Genomic DNA, 20769 nt, shown 5'->3' with positions numbered 1-20769 from the left:
TTATCCTTACTCTTCCAATTTAACATCCGTCTTACCTTCCCAACTGCTTCTCTTACGGACTTCAAACTTCAGCATCAAAACAGAAGACAACAGTCTGCCAGAAACGGCGTAACCACAGTTTCAAAAGGAAAACTCCTATAACAAGTATATGTACTAGTGGTTCTACTTTTCTCATTGAACCCTCACCGATATACATGATCAACCACTATTTTTAATTTCTTTATTTTTCTGTAATTAAAAGCGATAGCATTCTACTCAGTAATAATAACTACCAAAGATATTTAGTTTTAAATATGCATTTAAACAGAATTAATGATTAACACAACTCCTTTTATTTCAAGATATCACAACTTTCATCTATTTTTTCCCTTCTATTGGTGGATTAACCTTTAAGAAAATCTTTCTGGAATGATAAATGGGTAATATACTCTTTTTCTTGTATATCCTAGAATTTTTCTATTTCCTTACTACTTGATTGACAATTTGTACAGTTATAAAATTCTTGATTCACATATTGCTTCCCTGTCACCATTCCGTGGACATTACTCTATGGTGGTCTAACATTTTCCTAGCCTGAGGTCAATTAGATTAGATTAGGGGCCTTTATCAATGTTCTAGAAATGGTTGGTTGTCTACCAAATAGCTAGTTTTCAATTATCCATTCCTAAAAGAATCCCTATTATATCCACTCTCCTCAGGTAGCTAAACCCATCATGGGAGGTGGATCTCTCCCTAGCCCATGGATTATTCACTTGTTTAAAGCCAGTGGAAGAATCTCAATGCTGGCCAGTAAGCCTTGAAGGAAAAGACATCAAGCAGCTTCTTAGAAAGCTCTCCTCAGTCTTAAAAATGGAATTAAAGTAGGAACATCCTCTCTTCTGTCCTTTGTAGGTATAGCCATTAACATTTAATTCTTGCAACTACAACAGCCTTGTTGGAAAAAATCTAGACTGTTCTAGAGAAGCCTAGTATGAGCCATCATGTCATTCCACTGAAATCACACTTAAACAGTTCTACACTGAGAATTTCTGTTATAGAAAATAAAAAATGGTCTCATTGTTTAAATCACTTTCAGTTGTTTTCTGTTACTTGCAGCTAAAAGCATTCCACCAAAAACTAGATGACTGGCATCTGCCTAGAATCTAGATATTTATAAGATTATATAGTTAGCCATGCATTTTTAAAATTTATCAAGATGACTCAATATTTATTCTTCTGAATTACATGTTCCAAAATTTCCAACAACAGGGTTAACTTCTTCCTAACTCTTATGCACTGCCAGCCTCCACACTAGGTTTAATACCTCCTGAACTCTTGGAATGTCAGTCACGATTATGATATCCTATAGGAGTTCCTGGTCCACATTTTGAGAAAATACTGGATTACGCCAATCTTCACCCACTATACTTTACCATCTAATCCTGCCACCAACCTCACCAAAAGAAGTCATTCTTGTCTCAAGAAGTTCTGATAATAATTTAACAGACAGTGGCATTTTCCTGTGGGCCATGCTCCACAGATTCATGAGTTACAGGTGTGTTTACCGTAAGCAGCCTGGACAGACTTGGTATAACCTGTTAAAAGCATTCCACAGGTAATAATCATCAGGAGACTCTATTAGCATCTTTAAAAGTTTTGACCTGATCATTTTCTATTCCAATAACACATCTTAATTTCAATCTAACACCTTATTGTCAAACACCATTATATTTCATTCTACAAGGAAAGCGTCTCCTCTGCACCTTGTCTTTTCCTGGCTAGGGAGACCACAATCCAAATATTCCAAACGCATTTTCTCTATTGGTTAAGGAATCTCCACTAAGGCTTAAATTGTTTATATCATTATATGACCTATTCTAAAAAGAACCATGGAAATGTTCTTGCTCACTACTTGTTCTTTCTAAAAACTGCTCTCAATCATGTAACTAATTTATTATTCTTTGTAGTGGCTAATAGGAAACTCAGAACCAAAATTTTCAGCCCAGCTCACAAGTGTTGATGTCTTATTCTGCTAAAATGTATATGTATTTCATGTCCTAACCTTATACTTCATATTATTTTCCTACTCTTATTTTTCATATCATTTCTATACTTAATTTACAGTGCTTTTCAGACTACATGAACCTCTTTACATTTAAATTAATGTTGAAAGAGCTAGGATAAAATACATACATAAAATAGAAATCTATAATTGAAAACACTTAAGACACCAAGGCTTGACTCCTTCTGGTTCAAATTATTAGCTCCTCTAGAAATTTTATAACACCCACAAATAGTAACAATGGGCCTATAGCATAAGAATATATTAATGATGCAGTGAGAAGCATATGTTATATGAATAGCCACCTACAACATGCAACATGCAATATAATTAAAATTATTCTAACATCCATGAATTCAAGGTCAGTATGTTCCTCTTGTATTTCCAGACTGATTTCAGCTGGATGTACAACTTAAAAAATATAATGGAAGTATGTTAATAGATTCCCGTTGCAAAATAACTAGAAGAAAGAAATCAAGACCATATTGATTCAACCTCTTAAGTAATTTTAAAATTTCCTTCTTCCTATCTGTTCTACCGCCACTCTAATCTTACACCTAGAAGTTTTAAATGGATACTGTAAGACAAGAAGAGGTTTTTAAAAATGCAAATTTGTTCATTGTACTTATTCTTAAAGATTTCTCATGGCTTTCTATTGCTCTTGGGATGAAATCCAAAATCCTTAACATAGCCAAAAAAGCCTTGTGTGACTAATCGCTGCCTCACTTTTCTGCACTTGACACATCACTCTCTTAACCTAAGACATGTTTATGAACTGTGAATGCAAAACAAAAACACGAAAATGACCGATTACACTCTAGCTTTTTCTCTTCTTCACAGAATTAAGCTTGTGGAAAGGGTAATCTGAACCCCTTGTTTCCACTTCATTCTCATGTCAGTCCTACAATCTCAATTCTGACCCCACCACTTATTGGTAAATGCATATACCTAGGTAACTGGTAAACTCCAAGTTGTCATTTCAAGAGAGATTTATTAATTTCTAATCACTCTTGATATCTCTGTGAAATCGGATAGTATTAATACCTCACTTTTCAAAGCCCTTCCTTGACTTCTAGAACACCAATGGATTATCTTCTTTCATTTAATCCTTAATTATTTGTGTTGCCCCAGGTTCTGCCTCTCAGTTCTGTCCCTGTGTGATCTTTTACTCCTAGGAATTCACCTACACACCTAATGATCCCCAAATCTTTATTTATACTACTCTCTCAGTGATACTTATTGTACATTCCACCTTGATATACCACAATAGCCGCAATATTGACATGCCCCATGACGTACCTTCCTCCCTACAAAGTGTCTTATAGTCTACTAAAGTATCATACTAGACTACTGAGAATCATACTAGACTCTTCCTTTCCTCTCAAAGGTTCTAATAATTCTGCTTTCTAAATCTATCTGCTCCATCGACTTTTTCAAGAAGGGCTTCTCTAACTGGTATTAGGTTAAAAAAAAAAAAAAAGTCCCAGGGGAATAAGAAGTGAGATAAGTTAAAAAAATTCTTACCCTATGCAAATAAATTTGTTTTCTTAATAATCAAACAAATAGGTTTCCTCAAATGTAATACTTCTCCAAGCTTTAATATGCTGATATATATTGCGGCTCTAAGAAACATGTTCAGAATGCAGCATTTCTCCCAAGCCGGTGAGATCCTTTGCACCAGGAGGACCAATTAAACAACTAATAGAAATAATATGCAGCAGAACACAGTGTGGGTTTTGCTAGTTATACTTTTTGAGGTCAACTTAACCAGAGTTCTTTAAAAATGCATCATAAGGGCTGATAAATGTGTAAGCTTATATGCTGTGAGTGGGAGTAGGCAGCCCTATGGTGTGTGCGGGCTCATAGCCCCCCTTCTCAGCGGACTAGTCAGGAGATGCTCAGTCTTCCTTCCACCTGTGCTAAACTGCAGAGTAATTTCCTGTTCTTTATTTTGATTAATAAATCAAATGAATTCATCAAATATTGATTAAACACCTGTACAAGACACTGTGATAGTTATTAAGGGTATCAAGAAGGAGAGAATGCAGTTTTGTCCCTTCAGGGTTCAGTCTATGGAAAAACACATTTGTAAAAAAATTAATTAATGTGACAAAGTGTTATTAAAGAAGTTATGTACTAAATTCTATGGGAGCACAGAGGAAGAAATGATTTCTTCTTCTTGGAGAGACAAGAGAGGGGGTCACAGGAGATTTTGAGATCTATTCAATAATTTTTAAGTAGATACTTTATCATCTCCTTACCAAAAAAATTTACAAGACAGAAAATAGTCCTAGTTTATAAATAAGAAAATGAGTTTCTTATAGTTCACAAAAGTAATAAGCAGCAAAACGAATTTGAACTCAGAATGGCCAGACAAGGCTGGAGAAAGAAAAGGGAGAACAGTATCCCAGAGAGAGGCAACAATAGGCAAGATTCATATAAAAATGTATACTTCATTGGGGAAAACAAAGGCATTGAGGTATGGCTAAAATGGAAAGCCAAGTCTATGTATGGTGTGGTCTAGGAGAAGTTGGGGAGTTGTGAAGGGTCTGGGAGCTCTTCCTATTTACAGGTTAACAAGCTAGCATGTTACTGTTTCTGGATGCTGACAGAAGATAAGAGACTCACAGCACAGCAAGCAGCATGACTATGACGTGGGTTACCCTGCTCTGCAGGGTGTTCTAGATGGATGTCTGCACCTGGAGCAGATTGCATTACAGGGAAAGACACTCATCTTGCAGGGGATTCTCCACTTTTATACCAAGCAAAAACAATCCTCTGCTTTGACCTGGGAGAAACTATCCCTCAGGGTTGCTTGCTGCAAACACAACACTGAGAAATGGCCCACGTAAAGGGAAGTCAGAAGCTTGCATTCTTAGCGTACCCAGTAAAAACACACAGGACATTCTGGGCCCAAGGCAGATTACCTTTCCTAACAGTAAAGCTAGAAAGACAAAAGAGGAAGGACCACAGGAAACAAGACTCAAAAAGAAGGTAAGAATTACATTGCTGAGAAATTTAAATGCAATACATGGAGCCTGAGCTTCTGCCGTAAGCACTGGGGAACCACAAAAGACGTTTTTAAGACATGTGCCAACCACCACTAGATTTGTAATGTATGACTTGAAGAGCTTGCTAGGACATCCTTCTTCTCCTTCCCCATAGCTCATCTTTATAGTTAGTGAAAAATACTGCCATCCTATATACAGTGATCTTCTCTTGAAAATTTTAAACTTGTAACCAAGAGAGTTGAGTCAGTTTCTCTCTTTTTGGGGGGAAGCTATATGGCAGCAATATTTTCTGCTATATGAAGAAGGCTGCTCTGCAACAGGAAAAAAGCCTAAAATCACAAGGAGTAAGAGATTTGTAAACATGCTAGTTCCAATTTTCATTTCTTTAGCACATATACACCCCTGCCCTTCCCTTGCCTTCACTGTCCTTTGAGATGCCTCAATATATTTTCAATCCATTCCTTTCATAGTTCAAGGCAATTTTACTTGGGCTTATGTTACTTGAATCAGAAAGTGTGAATTAGTTTAGAATGGCAATATTCTCAAGTGTATCACTTAGAAACATCATCACCTTTGAAGCAATATAGAGAATGGCTTCCAATGAAGACAAACTAGAAAGAAGACCAATAGACTATCACAATATTCCAAGAGAAAAATGATGTTTCTATTTGACCTGAAAGATATGCCATAATTTGGTACTCACATTCAGAGATAACTTTAGAAATAATTCCTGGCTCTGAAGTTAGCTTAGACTACCTTGGTAGTTCCAAGGATCATCTGCAAGGAACAATTTTTATTTATGTTAGCTCAGGATCAAAAAGCAACCCTTCCAAATGAGAAGAAAAAGAGCATATGAAACTGAAGAAAACAGGTAAGATAATGAAGGGTCTGATATGACATGAAAGTCAAGACTATTAGGATACAGAGCAACGGAACTCTCTGTTTTCACTGTTGCCTTTGAACTCAAGCCCATGAACCCTGAAGACATTATTTCACAAAGAAACTCAGAATGATAGAATTATAAGGGTTTAATATAAGTATATGATTCATACTAATAAGTGTTCTTATTAGTATGACTCACATACACTTATAAACTTCACTTTTCACATAATAAATTTAAAATTGTGATTCAAAATCATATTTTTTAAGAATCTAAAAGACGCAAAAGTTTTTTAAGTCTATTTGACTTTTTAACTGTTTTTCCCTCCTCCTAATTCTATTCCTTAAGGCTATCTATTGGCTATCTACCATTAATAGGATTTTGTATATTTTATTTTGGGGTATGTTCATACATAAATTGATATTTAAGTTCCTTTTTTTTCTCCTGTTGGGCCATACTTTGCTTTTTCTCTCAACATGTTATGTCATTTTTTTCTTTTTTGGTTATATAGTTTCACCTCCCTTGATTTAATGCCCACATAATTATCTATAATTTATCATTTAATGGACATTAATATATATTTACATTGGCTACAAATATTCTGTGCAATCACTACGAATATATGTTTAAATTTACCCAATTAGTTGAAATACTTTCCTATAGAGTTGCTAGGCAAAAGGTATACACAAAATTTACAGAATTCCCACTGAATGTAGAGACACTCTTCATCAGTCTCCTCTCTCAGTATTTGTGAGAGTACTCTACTTCCTACCATTACAGGAACATTAGCTATCAGTATTTTTAATCTTTGACAATGTGATATTCCTAAGAAATTGTTTTCCCTCTGTTAATGTTGAGCCCTGTCATCCTCACATATCCTTATTAGTCATTTATGTGATTTAAATTTCCTCTGTATGTTATTTCATTTCCCTTGAAATATTAGTGACTTTGTTACCAATTTATAAGAGCTCACTTGTGATTAAGGTCACTAACATTTTGGTTGCTAGATATTGCAGATGAAATGCCATAGGGTTTATTTTTTCCCCATTTATTTCACTATTATGTTTATTTTATTTTTGATTATACAGAATTTATATATTCAAATATAATCATGTTCTTTTTTTTTTTTTAAAGAAAGGCATGGGAATCATGGAAGAATTTAACACAAGAAATAAAGATAATATTTGAGTTTTATTAGAAACTCAACTAGGACTCAATTGGGGATGAACTGTCAAGGACCAAGAGTAGATGTAGGCTGATTTAGTAATCTAGCCATGGACAGACACTAGATTAAAGCATGATGGTGACACTGCTAGTAGGTTGGGAAATTATAGGGGCATTTGTGAAATAGAAGTCTAGAGAATTCCGTGATTGGCTGACTCGATGGAGTGGCTGGGGATTAAACTACTGTGTTATAATGGCGTATTATCAATTTAGTCATATTTCCAAACTGAAACCTAAAAATTTAACCACCACCAATATTCTTCATAAAAGGGGTGAGGAGAAAGGGAGGGAAAGAAATAACTAACAAAAGTATGATCACTGAATGTGAGTAGAGAAATCATCATTGATGTGAACATCTAAAAATGTTTATACATTAACTCCGGAACCGATTTATATTTCTATGCATTTTCATTATAAATCAAATTATCTCTAAATCTGTGGATTTAAATATTTAAAGTATATTAAGTTTTGTCATATGGGATGCTGAAAAGAAATAGATTGGTACTCTCAAATCGTCTTATTTGATAAAAGTTTTATAAAGGGCAGGGTATAGGAAAACTGTAAGGGATACTGTGGTACTCCCTAACTAGCAACAGTGGAGAAGCTGTTACTACCTCTTAAGAGGCAGGAGGAGAAAGTAGTTACCAGAATCCAGAGAGTTGTGAAGTCACCTGACAGGAGTGTGTGCTTAAGTTAAACAGACATTCATAGCCAGCTAGTACTGACTCCACAAAGTGAGACCTGGGAACCACCACACTCCACTTGCCTAGTCTTCTCCAGCCATTGCTCCCCACTGACTCCCAGAGACAAGAATGCTCACTGATATAGCCTAAAAACCGAGCAGAGGAGAGAGTCGATGTGAAGGAGCAGAGACTTGCCAGCACACTCCGCCTTTGTGCCCCTCATCTGGAAGAAAAGTTCACACCCTCAATACAAGGGACACAGAAAGACCCATCAGAGCAATGACATATAAGAACATAATAAAACACAGTAGAGAATTAACTCCCGTTTACCTCATGAAGTCAATCACATGTGGTAAACCTTATCCCTGCTTGTAGTTACTCTGCACTTTTCCATGCAAAGTACCTTCCCCTTTATCTTAACTGAATTAGTTTAAATTATATTATTTTGCAAAATACCAGTCTTCAGTTCTTAAATTACATAATATGAATGAACAAATCTGATTTTACAATAGACTTAAACTATAAATAATAAATCATTTATTAACTAAAATAAAGAATGAAAACATGGACTATGTTTCCAAGGGATTAATACTTTGAGGGCGAATGATGGGAGAAAAGTATGTGACAGTTTGGTATTTCATCAGCATAAAGGAAAAGGACTTCTATTATTATTGCTTTGCTCCCTGATAGAATATAAAAAATGTATCTAAGAAGAACATTTGTAATAGAATTAATCATGTAAAATTAATTATGTAGTATTTGTAGAGAATACTACTGTTTACAAAGCTCATTCACCATACCATGTGGTCCTTGAAAACCACTGATAGGGAAAAAGAAAGCCTGTATCACTATCAGTGTTAAGAAAGAAAAACATTTTCTGAGAGATTGAGTTCTTTGCTAAAGATCACATAGCTAATATGCGATAGAGCCAAGACTAAGCTATTTCAAAACTGTAAGTTCATTGTTATTCACTAAAATATGTGACTATAATATGGGACAAATCATAAGTGAAAATGTCTGTCTTCCCTATTTACTTATCCCATGACATTTTAATGCTTTATCATACCTATTATTTTTCCTCGTTTGGTATGTAAGATATTTCCAAAGATGAATAGAATATTAAACATTTAATATCCTAAAGCTTATTTGTGCCCCTGAATTTATAAAAGTAAAAAAGTAAAATTGTTTTGTTATGTAACTAAAGCTTTTAAGTACATAAACACAGATCCACATATCTTCATCTGACAAATAGTACCCTGAAGAACTCTTGGATTCCTCAGCTTTCTGACACTTTCAGATGTTATTCTTATTTCCTTTACCTTTTAAGTTGATAAAAAAAAAATTTTTTAAAAATTACTTTTTTCCCCCAGAGTGAAATGTATCCCAAGCCTGGTGAGAACAGACTTAATCTCTTCATTTTATTGACCTACTTCAGTTTCAGTTCATTAAACACCAGCATTTTCAATGATCAAAAGAAAATGAACCAAATGTAAGTTGGTATAGCCTTCCTAAATAAGAGTTATTCAAAAAGCAAATAAATCTAAATATATATATATATGTATATGCATACATATGTGTGTATATATATATAAAACAAGGACTTCCAGAGATAATTTTTACATTCCTTTGATCAACAAAGGCATAGTCTTGATGTGCTTTTTATCCACTCCTTTCTCAGTTCTTACCCTCTCCCAAAACAAATATTGAAGGAATCATCAACTAAAGTTCCTTGAAACTGTAAGACAAGGAAAAGCAAAAGGCTATGAGCTCCAAAAAAGTTATCTGCAAAGGTTATTTAATTATATTTCCATATAGAATTATAAAAACTAAAAGGAATTTGGTTATAGCACAGGAGAGGAAAACTAATAATTCAAATATCCTAATAAGAGAAATAAGCAATTTAAATTATGAAACAAAGAATGTTTACTACTATTACATATGGCTGTATATGAAACACATTTAAGTTAATACCTGAACCATATCAAAATATGCATGTATCATTAGCACTGACTTAAACAATCCTTCTACTTAGGTAAAATTACCTAATACCTCTTGTAAGATACCCTAAGAAGTAACCAACCACACTTCATACTAAAAAAAAAAAAAAGTTTTTTCCCCTAACCTATCATTGAAGAGAGATCCTACAGACTAAGTGAGTATGTGTAAAATTGGAATTGTTTTAAATACTTTAGAGACAGATTATACCTGCTTCCATATATCATGTTTTTGCTTTGGTAGCAACTATTTGTTTGCTTATTTCAAAAGGCTGTGGTCTCTCTGCTTGGTCTATATGGAGTCTGGACCCCAAGTCAGGATCCTTTAATAAACAATCTCTCCAGCTCAGGAATAATATGTACTTTACTCTTTATGTGGAATTAACAAGGGTGGGAAATGGAAAAACTAAACCACTTTCTAGTTCCTTACTATTAATATCTTCATGGAAAGAAACTATTTTTCAAGAAAAACATTCACATAAAACACACACCAATCAATCCAGAGCCAAATGTAAATTATATTTGCTGACCTTTATTTTTCCCCGTTCTCCTTATGATAGATCAATTAATGTTCCACAGCAGATCTACTGTCTACACTGTCTACATGATGATAAAAACTATGCAAATAATTCCAGTATTTAATTGTTAAGTAATCTTCCTTTCCTTGCAGGACATTTGAGGAAACGTTCTTCCAGACATTTATTTGGCAATTCATTTACTCCATTTCAAACATATTAGGTAATACAGATAAAAAAATTCCTTTAAATTTACACTTAAAAGTGTTGTGTGACTTTATAGAATATGTGGCAAAGTTACACAAGAAAATATTGATTCCATTAAAACAATGTACTTGACAACACAAATGAGCCTAGATCAGAATATATTTTTAAAAACTTCAACTCCAGATTTCTCATTCTATTAATATTAAGCACAGAAAACATAATTAAACACAATAAAGTGAACCTATTAGGTAACTATATATATAAAAGGTTAATTATACAAATCAAAACTTATTAATTTTGGCCTAATCATAGAACAAAGAGATAAATCATAGATCCCGCTCTCAAGTAGCCTATAGTCTAGTAGAGGAAAGGAAATATATTTAAAATCAGTATTGCTGCTCTGAGTCCCTACCCGATATCAGAAATAACTAAGTAATCATCTATATGTGGTAAGTTTGAGGATTTCAAGGCTGATCAAGGAAAAGGCAGCATCTCAAGATGGCGGTGGTATACAATGAGCTTTACTTGGGTGGTGCTTCCACAGGTTGCATGAGAACTGATGTCCCTTACAGCAGGAGACCTTCCAGAGAGAACAGTGCAGGGCTACTACTCAGAAGAGAAAAAGTCACAAGAGAACTCCAAAAGAGAAGAGAACTATAGAGGGGGCTCTCCTGTCTAAGTGATATTAACTCAGCAGCAAGATGGGAAGTCTCTGAGACAGAGAGCTTCAAAGGGCAGTGGCAACTGGGGTCTTTTACAGCCCTAGAGTTTGTTTCATCCAGGACTAGCTGATGAAAGATGCAGTTTTGTGAGGTATACAATACAAGCAGACTCTAAATGACTATAAACATGCCTTCTTGAACATATGAAAGCAATTAGATATATAAAAATTTGAGTTAGCACTGGTGGGCTTTAGGCTCTGACCTGCTATAAATAAGTAAAACATTTAGGGGCCAAAATTTGACCCATTTATATAACACCATAAAACATAAAAAAAAATCATTGTATATGCAAAGCAGAATCTTGGATGTTCAATACTCATGGACTGATGTCAACAAATACTTAAACTCTTATTCCAATGGACTGATGTCAACAAATACTTCAACTCTTATTCCATGTCAGGCACTCCTGGGCACTAGATATTCCATAATGAGCAAGGTATACAATAGGACTGGCTACATAATTTGCAGGGCCCAATGCAAAAAGATAATGCAGGCTCCTTTGTTCAAACTTCAAGATGGTGACAGAAGAATGTTAAAACAAGCATGGGGCCCTTGTGAGTGTGGGGCCCTGTGTGACTGCACAGGTTACACGCTCATGAAAATGGCTCTGGTAGATATGTTCTCTAGTCTCACCATATATACAATTTAGTGGTGAAAGGTCAACAGTAAAAAGAAAGAAAAACATGTCACCATGATAAGTGCGATGAAACAAGAGGGTTCTACAATAATAACTGGGAAAGAGTTCACTGAATCTTGAGAAATGCTTCTCAGAAGAGCTGACATTTAAGCTAAGACTTGAAGTTTACAAACTAGCCAGCTATATAATGTGTGTGTGAAGGAGCCATAGACTGGACAGTTTATGCCAATGGTTCCCTACCAGTTTGATTTTGTCTGGAGACATTTTTGGTTGTCACAACTGGGGAAAGGTAGATATTGCTACTGGCATTAGTGGTGAAGGTCATGGAGGCTTCTAAACATATTATAGTGCACAGGACAGCCACTATACCCACCCCCCACCCCACAGACACACGCACCACAAGGAATTATCCAGCTCCAAAGGTTAATGGTGCTAACACTGAAAAATTCTAATACAGAATGAATGTACATCATGAGCAAAGCTGTGTATGTGGTAAGAGTTTAGTACATTTATCTTTGATGTCCTTAGCCATGTGATTTTGTAGTAGTGAATATGGAAACCTGCATTTCTGATAACAAAAGTGAATTCAATTTATGATACAGTAATTCAGTGAAATACTATACAGTCACTAAAAAAAGTGTTTAGAAGGATGTTTAATGTCCTGGGGAATACTGATACATTCATACTTGGTTATAAAGAAAAGTAAAGTGACTCTACATTCCTTCAAAAAATATTTATGTGCTTAGCAGAATATTGGCAATGGTGTTGAAAAATAATACAAAGGGTTGGTGATGGTTATTTCTGGATGGTAAAGGTATTTTGCTTACTCTGTACTTTTCAGTGCTTTAAACTTTTAGGTGAATACATAATCTTCCATAAAAACATGGAAGTACAAAATCTTTCTATAAAAGCACATTATACATTCAACTTACATGGCAGCCATATATGAACCAGATATGGCTAATCAAAAGCTGTCCTATTTACTATGATTCATAGAAGAATAACTAATCATTTTACTGTGATTTGAGCAGTATCATTAGCAAAATTTGATATTTCTAACCCTGAAAAGTGGAAGAACTGAAGGCACAATTGATGTTGACTTTTCTTCTAGTTGAAGGTTAGGCTTTTATAAAAGAAAAGTAGATATGGAAAATGGCTATTCTATATTAAAATTAATTGTTATTGTTACTTGACCAAGTAGATCAGGTACTTGATCTATTTCAACAAGGCATATGACTGGAGTTTCTCATGACTCCATTTTAACAAAATAAGTTTGTGGTTTCTTGAAGAGTTATACCAGAAGGCCATTAATTTATAAATCATGTCTGTTTAGGTGAGACATCTGTTTGTTGGAATGGTACTCTTCGTCTTACACCAGTTAACAGTTCTAAAAAACATTATAGACTTAGAAGGTATTCTTATCAAATGTGGAAAGCAAATTACACACACACAAATAAGAGAAAAATCCATATTCCAGAAAATCTTTTTTTTTTTTTATGCCTACAGCACCTAATATTCCGATGTGGTCTCCCATCCAAATAATAAGCAGGGCCCGACCCTCCTTAGCTTCCGAGATCAGATGAGATCGAGTTTATTCAGGGTGGCATGGCCGTAGGCCAGAAAATCTTGAAAAGCTGGAAACGTGGTTGGGAGGAGAGTAGGATAATTATAAAATGCTATTCTTAAGTTCCCCAAATTAAGCTCCTCATAACACAAATTATACAAATACAGGATGTTGGACACTTGGCAAAAATAAATTCTGGAATAATGGGAGGACAGGATCACACACAACCTTTACAAATGAGGGAATAGAGTGTAATTAGTACAAGACAGGCCCCTAATGGACAGTCATACTCCATGTCCTTAAAGTAGAAAATCATACTCACTTCCCTACCATTAAGCTTTACGAAAGGCCTGGATAAAAATGAAACCCATGATTCTCTTAGACATCAAAGCACGTACTGGGCTTTCTAGAGGAGAAAGTAACAAACTGCCCTGACACTGAAATTAGGCCTTGATGTTTACAACTCAACACAGAGAACATGCAAAGAATAGGAAAACAATGATGAGACAAAGCTACTTGAGACCTGCGGTACAGCAAGATAGCCACAAGGACCCTCTACAAATCACAATCCACTTCTTTTGACCAACAAGAGTGATTACTGCTTCTTCATTAACAACTACTCATATCTTAATCTTCGTAAAGCCTAGATAAATTACAAAGATGCCCAATTTGTGAACTGCCCTGCTTTATTAAACCCTCCTTGTAATCACTCAGCACAAGCCCAAATCCTATAAAAAGCTCCTCTCAATTGCCTCTTAGCAAGACACCCACAGTTCCTATGGTGTACAATCTCTCTTGCTGCAGCAAGCAAAATGAACTTAATTTGTTTGACAATAGGTGTGTTTCTGGTGGTTCTTGGATAGTGGGCTTCAATACAAGGCAATCCTGATATTAATAATCTGCCCCAATGTCAGACCATAAGTCCCTTTTACAGCTTTGGAAATTCGAACACCATAACCATAACTATGCCACTCAATCAACAAAAGGGGTTAGTTCGTGAGAAATAAGAGTCTCAACCTAAGGTTACAGTCAAGGAGTGACTATGGCCACCAGCCATCTAACTGTGTGAATTCCTAACCCAACCAATATACACTACTTCACCTCCTGAATACAGACAGCAGAATGGTGGTGGTGGTGGTGGCGGCGGCAGTGGAGGCAGTAGCTCTGGCTGCCTATAGTCTCGTTTCTTTCTTAGAGTTTCCATTAGTTCATGAAAAGAAACAAAATGTTGACCACAACCTAATAAATGCCATTTCCAATAGGAATGCATTTCCCAATTTTAGAAACAATCATTTGTGACTTGGGGAAAAAAACTAGTTGTTATAAAAGCATCTACTAATATACAGAGATCTAAAACCAAAATTTAACCCTTAAAGGCCAAGTCCAGTTAAAATCAAGACACTAAATAAAAATTGTAATGACAACAACAGATTTTTGAGTACTTACTATGTGCGTGGATTTGTGCTATTTTACATACATACATTACTTCATTTCATCAATGCAGCAACCCTTTAAGAACTAATATTCCCATATTACTGATGAGAAAACAAAGGTTCAAAGATAACTGATTAACCTGGGTCATAGAGCTACAGGTGACACAACCAAGTTTTGAAACACAAATGTCTATGATTCCAAACTCCAATGTTACCAGGTAGAGTATTTCTCTTGAGTGTGAGAATGAAATAACACTGTCTTTGAAGTAATTATAAGATTTGATTATAATGAAAGCAGTTAAAAATTAAAATTATAGAGCACTACTTAAACTATCCTATAGTCAAGATTTCATTTTGCCACATTAAGTTTATTTTTATTATCCTATTTGTAGCCAAAAGCTACCAAGAAAATGGTGTACACACTTTCACAAACTACTCTCTGTATCAACGAATATCCACATTTTCAAAATCAGTTGGTATATAAATTATCTGAATGTAGTCTTAGACTTTTTTATAAGCCTTTTCTTTCTGAATGATCCTCTTTAAAATAGGAAATAATACATGTGTGAACAATGCACATGTGAAGAGAATTTCAATGGGAAAGCACTATCCCTCCACCCCAATAAATAAAATAAAAATAAAAGGACTTTTAAAAGACACTTTGACTAAAAGTCCTTTTCTGAATAAAACAAACGAGAGCAAAGGGCACCTTGACTACTACTTAGGAAATAAAATCAGAACACAGGGAAATCTGTAATTCTAATCACATTTACACCTTCTCTCCTTTTTCACATTTCTCATCCAAACATCCTTAGGAGCTCAATAGGCTTAAAAGAATTGGAGCAGGGTAGAGAACAAAGGTGAGGGGAATCTGAGAAACAGTTTAAATGGCCCTTCTCAACATTTTAATAATTTCAAATTGGGTAAAATGGTTTTCAGAAGATGCAAAAGCCACAAATATAGGAAGAAACTGTAAAAAGTTATTATATCTGCTTAGATTTTTTAAAAAGCATTTTGGTTAAGCATCCCAGAAATAAACCACTTGTGGACAAGAAATGCAAGAGAGCACTAAAAATACTTTCAAGGAAACAAGTATGAAATTTAAATGTATTAACTTTAGTCAGTGAAGGCCTATGTGCTAAATAAGTATATTTGTTACAAAGAATATTAATATTTGTATTCTTATATGGAAATGACTACTTATATATTGAAATTGAGGGTAATTTTAGAAAATAAGACAGTCAACTACTATATCTAATCAAGCTAAATGTTACAGATCATACATAAATACAAAAATAAAGAGAAGCATTTATGTAGCATATGGTATGTGTGGTTTACTCAATTTGAGAATGAGAATATTTTAGTTCCTTTTATTGCGTGACTCTAATTCAGAATAATACTTTCATATGACTTTTTCTTAATGCAAATATCAAAGGAAGGTAGCACTCCTTTCCACCAGCACCACTGATGTCCCTAAAAGCGTAACCCTGCACAGGCCCGTTACAGGTGCTACTGTGATTCCTCCATCACCTTAAGCCAAAGATCAAGAAAGGCACTAGCAACGGGGAAACATGTCACAATGTCTTAGAAGAGAAGGTGCTTGTCATCCTGGCTCTTTTTATGTGCCATGAGTATTAAATGCAAATAAGTACAACCATTTTCTTCTCTACAAGTCAGAGCTTCAGTTTCCCCCTTATATCCTGGTAAAATGTTATGTCAGTGATTAATACTCTGTAAAGTTCCTCTTCAAAAGAGATGAGGTTCTAGAAATGTAACACCTTCTAGTCAATGTGTTGCATCCAGCAGGTACCAGAAATACTGAGACATGAAAGGCAAGTAAAATCAAGGCCTTGCTGGGGAACTGTCAACATTCACTGAACATAGCCAAAATTATATGGGAGGCAAAATTTAATAATGCAGGTGAGGATTTCACAGCTCAATGCCCTCATAGCACCCCCTTCCCAACATACACACCCTGATAAGTGAGGTTTTATTAGCTACCAATAAGTGAGATTCAGTTGTTAATAAAAAGAATACACTGAAATATGAAAACAGGTTAGAAGGGAGTGATGTTTGAGGACAGAAGAATTGCCATAAACTAAAAATATGAACTATGTCGTTTCATATAGTACAGAAAAAGCACCTAGTACCAAAATGATAGTCAAAAAAATATATATTTTGTTTGTTTAAAAGACTGGTCACATAAACTTAAATAGATTCAGTGTTCTGAGATGCCCAGATTTTCCGTGGAGGACTCCAGAACTGAGTCCACAACCAGTAAAAGCAAAATAGCTACTTCATAGTGCTAAAAGAAAGTCTCCTCACTCAGGCAAAGGACGGATTTTAAACCCAAGCATCCTTCACAAGTTCTTTGTTCAACCAAAACGTTCACAGCATTCGTCTGTGTTGCCTTCATAGTTAGGATATATTGTCCCGGAAAGATCTTAGCTCGGACACCTGCTATTGTGCTTGACAATTAAGACCCATGCTTTCGGACCTAATTTAAACAAAAATTCCACCAGCTGAAGGAAATTTGCACGGTGGGGGCGGAGAGCAGGATAATAGGGCAGGCAAAGGCGCTTAGAGAAACCAGAAATCTACCCTGACCACGCTCACTATATTCTTTCCCCCTCAATTTCTGGTATATCTCATCCTTGTTCAGTGGCTCCCCAATACGTTCCGTTTGATCGCCTGTTGCCATCAAACCTTTCAGGAGTTGAAACTACACGATGGTTTCTAAAGACACGCTGGACAGTTTGGGTTCCAGCAAAGAAGACTTGATGCCAGGGCTCCAAGACGCGACTAGGAGTCACGCCAGTGTGGAAGGGTGGGTGTACGGGGTCCGAGTCCTAATTACAGAGGAAACAGGCTGCCTTATCAGCGTCCCACTCTCCAGCAAGGAGCGTAACCGAGGTTTGTGATTTTATGATCAAACTTGGAACGATCGACCCAACTCCGTCCACTATACGAGAGAGCAACAAACGGATCCCTACGCGGGGCACTGGTGAAATTCACACTCGCAACAGAAGCGCAGTCAATCTGCTTTACATGCCTCTTCCAATGTATCAGCCGAGACTAAGCGGAGCCGGGGTGGGAAGCAAATGCCCAGAGCTCAATTTAGCAGCTGACTACTCCCATAGTCAGGGATTCCCGGAGCTGCGCTCGGGACGTTCACACCCAGCTTTCCCCAGAGGGCTTCCTGGGATTCACCTTGAGCGCCTGGAGGGCCTGAGAGATCATCTTCCCACTAAAGGCCACCCCGAGAGCGTAGGGAGGGCAAGGTCGGTGCTCAGAACGCCCTGACCCCGACCCTGACCCCGACCCCGCGTCCAGACGCACTGTACTACACTGGCCAGCAGCGCCTTACCTGCCCTCGGCGAATCCGGCAGCCCCTTGACTGCTCCTGCCAGGCGCCACTGGAAAAGTTTCCGAACTTCTTCGCAGCTCTGCACGCCTTCGCTTCGAGTAGACCCAAAGATAACCAGAAAGAGGAGACAACGCCAGCCCACGCGCCAGGTCCGTGCGTCCATCATCTGTGTCCTGGTCACCCCTTTCTCCGTCGTGGAGCCCACTCTCCCCGCGCGCCCTCCGCGCAGGCTCTGGAAAAGGCTCGGCAGTCGAACCTCCCAAGAGATGCAGTCACACGGCGGGCGTTCCGGGACAGCTCTGGGACACAGGCTGCACCTGCGAGCACTTAGCTTTCTCTCGAAGAGCGCCGAGGTTGAGACACCAGAGTTCTAGCGCAGAGCGCCGCTGGGTCTCCCTCTCCTGCGGGAGCGAGCTGGCGCTGCTCGGAAAAGGAATACGTCTGGAGCTGCACAGAGCCCACAAGCATCCGGCTCTGGCCACCGCCACGGTCGCCACCGGCAGAGCTTGAAGCCGCCAACCTGAGATGCGCCGAGCCGCCGCGCTCCGCGGGCAAGCCCCGCCCCGCGCTCAGGCCCCGCCCCTGCACTCCACGCCCGGCGCGCTGGCCGGGCCGCACCAGCCCAGCAGCTGGAACGCCAGGCCCACGCTGGAGAAACATCAGAGCGACACTGCCTGGAGCAAAGAAATAAATAAAACGAAACCCAAATCTCGCTCTCCCATCTCTTTTAGGGAACAACAGTTTGATAGAAAGAAGAGCGAATGTATGAAGAGGCTCAGAGAAGACAAGAGATGAGAAACCCCAACTAGGACTAAGATGAAATATCTCCCTACAAATCAACGTCCTCAAAACATGGAAATTTGTATAGAAATTTCATGTAATGAGATCTGGGCACAATATAAAAGACAAAAACTGTCTTTTTGACAATTGAGAGGCTTAATAGCACTTACCAGGTTTTAAAAGAATGCGTGAGAAGTTAATTTTTAATGCTTTGTGTTACTGCTTCAAAACATATTTCTGTAACTTTAACTATGATTTTCTGAAAGAATTAGAAGTCATAAGAATTATATTCAAACCTTATCACGTTATTATCACAGTAAAGTCCAGTTTATTCTCTTATCACCCTTTAGCATCATATTTTACTTCAGCATTTTGTATCTGTAAGGGTCCACTTCCAGAATTTCTTTAACGTATTTCTCAAAGAACTACTGAGGTAAGAGTGCTCAGAGAGTTTTTCGCAAAGAAGATAAAAAAATGAAGACTAAGCGATTTTTAAATGTCAGGAATTTTGTCAATTTACAGTTTACAAAAGGAATGCATTAGAAACTATGAAACAAAGGGCCACGTGCATTTTCTTTTTCTTTTTAACTTTTTTTCTTTTCAATTTAGGAAACATTGGTTAATAACATCATATAAGTTCCAAGTGTATAAAATTATAATTCAATATCTGTATACACTATAGCTTGTTCTCTACCAAAAGTCTAGTTTGCATACTTAACCATATATTTGACCTCCTTTACCCATTTTGCCCTTCTCCCACCCCACTCTCTTTCTGGTAACCACCAAACTCTCGTCCATATCTATGAGTTTTTGTTTAGTTTTGTGTGTTTGTTTGTTTCCTTTTTTTAATATTCCACATATGAGTGAAATATGGTTTTTCTCCATTTCCCTCTGAATTAATTCACTTAACATAATACCCTCAAGATGCATTCATGTTGTCACAAATAGCAAGGTTTTTCATCTTTTTTTATGGCTTTAAGGAGTATTCCATTGTGTGCAAATACCACATCTTCCTTAGCTATTCATCAGTCAGACACTTAACATTGTTTCCATATCTGGGCTCTTGTAAGTAATGCTGCAATGAATACAGGGGTACATATACCTTTTCAAAGTAGTTTTCATAGTCTTCGAATAGATACCCAGAAAGGGAATTGCTGGATCCATTTTCTAAATGATTGACTCAATAATAAGTATTGGAATGACAAGACTATTTCTTCATCTCAAGACACGTGAGGACGGTACTCCTCCAATAAAAGAACTACTTAAAAGCATGAGACAGGGGAGACTATAAATGCCTTAACCACTTAAAGGGAATTTAATCTCAAATTTGAACCCTTGCCAAGAGATAGAAAAGAATAATTTTAAGTCTTAGTTAAGTGTCATGAGACTTTTAATGACCATTTGATATCAAAGGCAGCACTTTCAGTAGCAGATTGCTTGCTTTAAGACCATTCCAGGGCAATGGCTGAAACACTTCAGTGAAATAATGCTTACTTGGCTTTTAACGTCAATTCCATGAATACTAGAAATTTTTTTTGAGAAGCTCTCTTAATAAATGAGAAGTAAAAATTTTAGCTGCTTTTAAATTCAAGAATTTCAGGCAAAGTTTTATATCTTTATCTTGGGAGGTTGGAGGGGAGTACGTCTCTAGCCACCAAGCATAGAAAGACTGCTTGGAAGTCAGCTGTATCTATGAGAAGGAAAGATGACC

At 36.7% G+C, this 20769-nt stretch overlaps 1 protein-coding gene and 1 pseudogene across 1 annotated transcript in view; both read right to left on the bottom strand.

The window, feature by feature from the left end:
• GPC5 (glypican 5) overlaps window positions 1-18805 on the bottom strand; it is a 1124843-nt gene extending 1106038 nt beyond the window's left edge. The window contains exon 1 of the mRNA XM_039837667.1: window positions 18279-18805. Coding sequence (XP_039693601.1) covers window positions 18279-18444 — 166 coding nt within the window. The 5' untranslated portion in view covers window positions 18445-18805. The remainder of the gene's footprint in view (window positions 1-18278) is intronic.
• LOC120582883 (uncharacterized) lies at window positions 13412-13531 on the bottom strand (annotated as a pseudogene).
• Window positions 18806-20769: the final 1964 nt, after the last annotated feature.

This window comes from Pteropus medius, unplaced genomic scaffold (genome assembly GCF_902729225.1).
Source record: "Pteropus medius unplaced genomic scaffold, Ma_sr-lr_union100, whole genome shotgun sequence".
Lineage (NCBI taxonomy): Eukaryota > Metazoa > Chordata > Mammalia > Chiroptera > Pteropodidae > Pteropus > Pteropus medius.
The sequence above is the reverse complement of the archived record's forward strand: the minus strand, read 5'-3'. Positions and strand labels throughout refer to the sequence as shown.